The sequence below is a fragment of the Peromyscus leucopus genome, chromosome 4 (genome assembly GCF_004664715.2).
Source record: "Peromyscus leucopus breed LL Stock chromosome 4, UCI_PerLeu_2.1, whole genome shotgun sequence".
Taxonomy (NCBI): domain Eukaryota; kingdom Metazoa; phylum Chordata; class Mammalia; order Rodentia; family Cricetidae; genus Peromyscus; species Peromyscus leucopus.
In genome coordinates this window covers 64548988-64556284 of record NC_051066.1, presented here as the reverse complement: position 1 = coordinate 64556284, position 7297 = coordinate 64548988, and the positions used below count along the sequence as shown (strand labels likewise).

General features: G+C 39.8%; 1 protein-coding gene across 1 annotated transcript; it reads right to left on the bottom strand.

Annotated features, from left to right (window-relative positions):
• Positions 1–320: 320 nt before the first annotated feature.
• Positions 321–1900, bottom strand: LOC114683700 (differentially expressed in FDCP 8 homolog). Its single transcript, XM_037204934.1, has one exon. The coding sequence runs from the start codon at positions 1699–1701 to the stop codon at positions 328–330; it is 1374 nt and encodes a 457-aa protein (XP_037060829.1). The 5' UTR covers positions 1702–1900; the 3' UTR covers positions 321–327.
• Positions 1901–7297: the final 5397 nt, after the last annotated feature.

Here is a 7297-nt window from a genome sequence, read left to right as displayed (position 1 = left end):
CACAGTAGAGTGACTCCCCACTTTCCTGCGGAGCCACACCCAGGCTCCCCTGCCTAAGGAGTTCTACAGTGGGGCAGCAGCAGCATTCTGACCCCTTGTAGCAGCACACCCAAAAAACAGCCAGGCAAAGAACTCCAAGTCTCAGCAAGCACCTGCGGAATGAGAGTCCTGGTGGCTACCAGTCACTTCTTTCTGGCCCCAAAGAGACGAAGAGGCCCAGAGAATGCACTCAGGGATCTCCAGAGGAGAATGAACACCTGGCTGGCAATGCCAGCAGGTTGACAGCCACAGGGAAGGATATGGTGCCTGGTGTCCTCCTCCAATGTTCTAGGCATCCACATCCAGACCAGGTTCCTGGAACAGTGACTGCTTCCTCAAGTTGAGCCGGGCACACTTGGGGCACGTGGTTGAGTTGTCGTAATAGCAGTCCCTGTGGAAGACGGCGGAACAGTCGGTGCACACAGAGGTATGGCTGTCAAACGGGAACAGCAGGTCACCTTCTTTGCAGAGTTCACACACGAACCCCTTGGCTTGGCACCGCTCACAGTCCAGCTTGATGTGCTTGGCAAAGAGCGTGTGGATCTCAGTGAGCGAGCAGCTGAGGCGGCCCATGTGGACCTCTAAGAGGTCCTGGATAGAGTACATCTCATCATTCTCCACAAAATGCTGTCGGTCCTGGAGCTGCAGCAGCAAGCGTGCCTCCATGGCCTCCTTGCAGGTGATGAAGTATGGCTTCATGAGCAGGATGTCCTGGCGCAGCTTCCGGATCTCCACCAGCTCTTCCACGTAGTTAAACAGCAGCGGGTTAATCTCCCGGAGCCGGAGCACTGGCCGAGACACCATCAACGCCAGGTAGCGCATGCTGCAGCGGGACACCTTGCGTGGCTCAAAGTCCCAGTTATGCACCACTCGGGCGGGGATCACGGCCAGGTCGTTCCAGTGGCAGTGGCTGCAGTAGTACTGGCCAGTGTAGTCGCACTGTCGAGCCTCGCTCGGCACACCTCGCAGAGAGATGGGGGCCCGGCACTCAGCACATCGGTAGTCCTGGCTGTCCAGCCCAGTCTCAGGGCAGATGTTCAGCTCATACTCAGCCTGGTGACTAACCTTGGAGCTGACACAGGGTTTGGAGATGACGTTCAGGCACTTGCTGTGACAGCGGTAATAACACCCTGTACAGGTGTACCAGGTCTGGATGAGGCCCCAGATGATGGTGTTGCACTTATCACAGGTTTGCTTGACACTCTTGCTCTTCTCCTTGTAGAAGCGATGCTCTAGGAGAACCCGGATATTGGGTTCCTCCTCATTGGGATCCTTCAGCTCCTGGAGCTTCAGCCGGAGGTGAATCAGCCTCACCACAGCATCCTTCTGTTTCTCTGACTGCTCCGGCAGCTCCAGAATCACCTGCTTGCACTCTTCAATTGCCTGCCGCAGCTGCTGGACATCAGAGGCCAGGAAAACACCCACAGGGCGGGAAAAGTGGTCTTCGGACAGGCCAAGATCCATCACGCGCTCAGAGTAGTGGAACTCGGGCTCCCCAGTGGGCAGCTCAGGCAGAGTCTCTTCAGAAGTGACTTCTTGGGACTTCTCACTGGGGTCCTGTTCATGTTGTCTTGGTCCAAGCGGCTTGTTGAAAGGGTTGAGGTGGGCCTGCCGGAACCGAGCCAGCTTCTCATCATATTCCATAGCATCCCACCCTTTCATCCTGAGTGAGGAGTCATCATTGCCGCACGATTGCCCAGTCTCCCCTGCACGAAGGCATGGTAATATGACCGCTCCGATCAATAGAACGGGAGCAGAATGATCACTCGGGGCTTCTCAGAATCCTGCTTCTGCCCTTTCTCCTCTGTCTGGCTGCCGCTACATTGTACCGGACCGGCTGGCTACACTGTACTCCAGTGTCGCTGCTACCGTGATATTGTTTTTCTGGGACTAGAATAATTCACTTAAGAAGATTTCTATTTTCATCAATTGTCCTTTAAAAGTGTAATTTCAGTTTTTGCAGATTATTTTCTCTTTTTAACATCTATCTATCTATCTATCTATCTATCTATCTATCTATCATCTATCTATATATCTATCTATCACCTATCTATTTATCTATCACCTATTTATCTATTGAGGGAAAGGATATATGAGCATTCCACAATGTATGTGTGGAAGTCAGAGGGAAACTTGACAACTTACACAAGTCAGTTCTTCTTCTTCTTCTTCTTCTTCTTCTTCTTCTTCTTCTTCTTCTTCTTTTTTTTTTTTTTTTTTTTTTTTTTTTTTTTTTTTTTTTTTTACCATGTTGGCTCGGGGGTTCTTGAGATTGAACTCAGGGCTTCAGATACTATAGAAAGTGTATACCAGCTGAGTCATTTCACTGGCTCTTTTTTACACATCATTTTCATTATCTACTCAGTGGTTGGGAGGGATTTCCTAAATCTGTTTCATGGATATTGTGAAAACTGCAGTTCATATAGATGAACAGTCAGAGTGGCTTTCAAGAAGACAAATGAAAACAAAAGCAAATGAGGATGTGAGAGATGAGGAATTGTTATTCATGGCTGGCAGGCATACAGATGGATAGAGAATGGAGTGTTATAAAGGGGGAAACACAGGAACATGCTTGTATTGTGGAAGAGGAAGGCAGTTTGTGAGTGGGAGAGAACAGCAAGATTTGGTGCTAGACTTTGTAGAATAAATTTGGAGACAATGAGCAACAAAATATGCATTAGAATCCCCAGATGATACTTAATTACTATGTATAAATTTTTAAAAGTAGGAATGGTAGCACCAAATATTTTCAGTAAACATAAAAACATAGAATTAATAAAAAAGCATATGACATACAAATACTGATGTCCATTATGAGAAGAAAATTATAAGTAAAACACATCTTCAGCAACAAAAATGTTGGAACCCAAAGACATGAAAATTAGGCACATGAGGTAACTTGAGATGAGCAAAACCAAGCAAAGATTTGATGGAAATTAGGTGGTATGTGTGTTTCATTGTGCAAATATATTGTCATATTGAATACTCTAGTTAGGCAGATCCAAGTGCATCAGTGGATTTCATTAATTAGGTGTTTTCTTAGCTGAAGGCCATGAAAACAGAACTGGGAATGTAGACATCTGTTACTTTTTACAGTATAATGTTTCTAGTTATAAAAATAGAACTTTTCATTAAGATTAATTCATCATGTAAGAACAATAACACTCAGAGTTAGGTGAGCAGAATTTAACCATCTTTTCCTTTTTTGACCGAGTTATATACAAATAAACTTTAGAATTATTGCTACAATGAACTTAGTCCCTTGAGGTTTGTTTTGTTTTCTTTTTTGTTCTTTTGCATAGAAACTTATCATGAAGTGTACAAGGGACTCACTATAGCTCACATATAACAACGCTAGCCCTGTAAAGCACTCCAAATAGAAATTCAAACATGTCAATTTGTTTTGTTTAAGGCAGGGTCTCACTGGCTGCCCTAAATTACTCCACCGTCCTCCCTAGGCTTCCTGAGTGTTTGGATGTAGGCATGTGACACATCAGTTTGTCTCTTATAGAAGATTGAGAAGGACTTATGTCGAGTGTGGGTTATATAAAACGTAAATGCCATTTCTCAGCTTTGGAGCATGGTTTTCTTATTACAAGTTTAGGAAACATGTCTATCACAATGTTTATTGTTTAATAATTTTGAATGAAATGTCGCACTCCTTTGAGTGACAGAAAAAATATCTTCTTACTTTAAATGAGACACATATGTGATCTCCTTGTGAAAATTATCAGCTTGTGAACACAAAAATAAAATCAGCTAAGAGTTCATGATTGCCTTTATCAAAAGCTTATGCTAGAATCCTTTAATATACCCTCATAGGCCTTTATTGTGATCCTATTTTGGGTCTCTACATAAGATGAATGGATCCCAAAATCAGTTATTTCTTTCTATTAGTTTTTCTGTGCTAATTTCTGTTTCCTATTGATAAAATCAAAAGAAAATTTGATGTATAAATGTGATGATTCAGCGATATCAAATAATGACTACTATGGTTCCCAAGTGCAATGGCTGAGAAACTCACCAGGATGCTCAAAGATCTCTAACCTTGTGCCACCTTCTGGCTCCTGATCCCTCTCTTAGAGCTTGTTCACCCATTCTCCACCAAGCCAAATAAATGCTGTTCCTATAAACTAGGAAAGTCCCACTCTCAGGTTGTTCATAGCAAAAAGGCTGATGATCTTGTCTCTACTCTAGTATCCCCATATCCAGTGTGGAAATAGAACCCAGTTTCAATCAGTCTTTGCAAAAAGCTTTACTGACTTACCATACCAAATCAACTTCTTTTCAATGCATTTCTAAGGAAATGTATAATGTGTATGCTATTAAACTATGTTTGCTCTGAGTAACATGATCTTTCTCTTGTGCTTTTCTTCAATATCTTTCAGTCAGTTTTACAGTATTTTCACTAGAAGTTGAGAAGAAATACAACCTCCTGATTCTGGGAAACTTCATTAATTATAAATTTTAATAAATAATAATAGGATTTCAAATCAACATAGAATATATTTAATTTTATATATTCAATAACATTTCAAAGTTATATTTTAATTTAAAATATATAAAAGTATTGCGTGTTTGTTTGTGTGTGTGTGTGTGTGTGTGTGTGTGTGTGTGTGTTGCAGGGTTCCATGGAGTTCAGAGGACAACTTATGGAGAATTAGTTTTTTGCTTCCACCATGTGCATCTTAGATCATCAAGCTTGATGACAAATGCCTTCACCTGGCGAGCTACCTCACTGGATCCTGGATTACTGGTAGCCATGTCTGAGGATCAGCAGATAGAAGCTGACTTCAAGGTGTCAGCCCACCAGGAAGAAAATCCATGATGGGCAAATCTCAGATAGACAAGGCCCTGAGATCACAGACTCCAGAATGTCTTTTGCTTCTGCTGTGCCTGCTCATGTTTGCTGCTGCCATCTTTCTCTAGTATCTGGTAGAGTGTGAATGTGTGTGGGGAGATCCCCACTGCCTGTAATGTAGCATATTTATCTCATGGAAGCATCCCGTTCTACTGGTCATTTTTTTATGTCTAGATTATTATGAAGGTGGTTTCTTCTTAAGCTGTATTGCATAATTGATAGTAATAATAATGTTAGTTTAAATAGAGTTTTGATGATAAAAAATAAAACAAGAAAGTGTTACATAGCTAGAACACATGAGTTTCTATTGAGGAGCTGTGTAGACTATGGCTTACGTTAATGATTAAGAAAAACAATTGAGTCCCAGTAGCCTAGCTCGTTTAAATTCCTCTAATCATAGTGTTAGGAGAATTGTTCACAGGTTTCTGAGTGCATCATAGCTGAAACAATGCTTTGAAAATAACTTAAAGTTAGAATAAGATGTTTTTGTCAAATAACTTTGAGGTGAAAAACCAATGAAGATTGTCTAAATTTTTAGAAAGGCATATAGTTGAATGAGGAACTCATTAAGGTCAGGGAACAGATACAAAGCAGTCCAATTATTACCAGCTGATGTACTTTCCTTGCTAGGATTGGTTGGTGATTAAAGATGAATTAATTCCTTGAATCCATTTTTTCTTTTTTTTTTCTTTTTTTTTTGTTTTTGGTTTTTCGAGACAGGGTTTCTCTGCGTAGCTTTGCGCCTTTCCTAGAGCTCACTTGGTAGCCCAGGCTGGCCTCGAACTCACAGAGATCCGCCTGGCTCTGCCTCCCGAGTGCTGGGATTAAAGGCATGCGCCACCACCGCCCGGCCTTCCTTGAACCCATTTTTGCCCTTAATCTCCTGATATAAAAAAAAATACTATTGATGAATGGGTATGAACCATAGAGATTTAAAATAGAAATGACTGATTATTTTTGATATATAAAATTATAAATTTATGATTCCTTATAAGATTACCTTTCAAGATAAATAATAAAGTGATTGGTCCTTTCTTTGTACCTGCAAATTGCAGCCTGCCAAGAAAAGAATGTCTTACTTGCTTACACTTTGTTAATCTATAACAAGTTGCTTGTGTATGAGTGTATGTGGATTCTTGAGAAAATTTGTTTTTCAGCTGTAATATGTAAAATATTTTGTCATGTAAGGGATATGGAAAATATGTTGTTTTTAACTTGTGTTCATTGTAATCATTCACTTGAAAAGTGGAATGTAACCACATTGCAATTTTTATATTGTGTGCAAGATTTTGCTGGCATATATAAGCTGCAAAGGAAAGAATAAAGATAGGATTAAAATACGTTAGAAGGAAAACATTAAGAATGAGAGAGTTAGACGGAGGAAAAAGAAAACATCAAGCATGGGATAATAAGGAAGAACAAAGATAGACAAAGGAAACCATCAACAATAAAGATAGTTAGAAGGAAACATCAAGAATGAGAGAAGGAAATCACAAAGGAAATGAAAAATAAAGATAATTCAAAGGAAGAATAAAGATCTGAAGAAAACCTGCAAGAGAGTGTGTCAGTTTCTTTCTCCTTAATCCCCTCAGATCAAAAAGTGTTAGTATGCACTGATTCTATGGATTCCCTTCGAGCCCTGCTGATGCTGGAGGCTGGTCCCCCAGGCAGCAATACTAGACATTTGAAAAAACTAATTGTCATCCATAATTTCATCCCCCATATTTCTTATATTTCTTTTGCTGTGACATCCTCTATCTCTTTAAAAATTATTTGAACTTAAAATATCACCCTAAATTTTATATCCAGCTAAAATAATTCTTATATGCTTTAACTCATTTTACAATATTGTTTATATATTATTTCACTCTATTTTTTAATGGACACAATTAACAGAGGATTTAATAAAGTGGGGTAAAAGAATAAAATTAAAGATAGTAAAGGTAGTTTTAACTGAGATTGAGGGATGCAGATAGTTTTAGCATCTGATTGGGAAGATATAGTCTGACAAATATCAGTTCTACTCATAGTGAGACCAAATCAGGTGATTCTTCTATGTTAAGACACACAACCAAAATTTCAGTTTAAAGAATATAATATGAAGGTCCTTCTGTGTACTATTATTTATGAATTTTCCCATGAATCACTTAAAATCTACAATTATTTCACTGATAAGTAGATATAAAACTATGTAAGATGCAATGATACAACTGCATAAAGACACAAATACTTTGATCTGGCATCTTTCACAATGGTTCTGTGGAGCTACACCCAATATTTTCCTTATCTGTCCATTTCTTTTTGTTTAGCTTTGCAAATATATTTCCTATCTATCATCTGTTAAACTATCTTTCATCTTCCTATCTTCTGTTATCTATCTATCTATCTATCTATCTA

What these genes read in the sequence shown, in the direction of transcription:
- LOC114683700 (XM_037204934.1), bottom strand. Translation starts at nt 1,701, where the DNA reads ATGAAAGGGTGGGATGCTATGGAATATGATGAGAAGCTGGCTCGGTTC.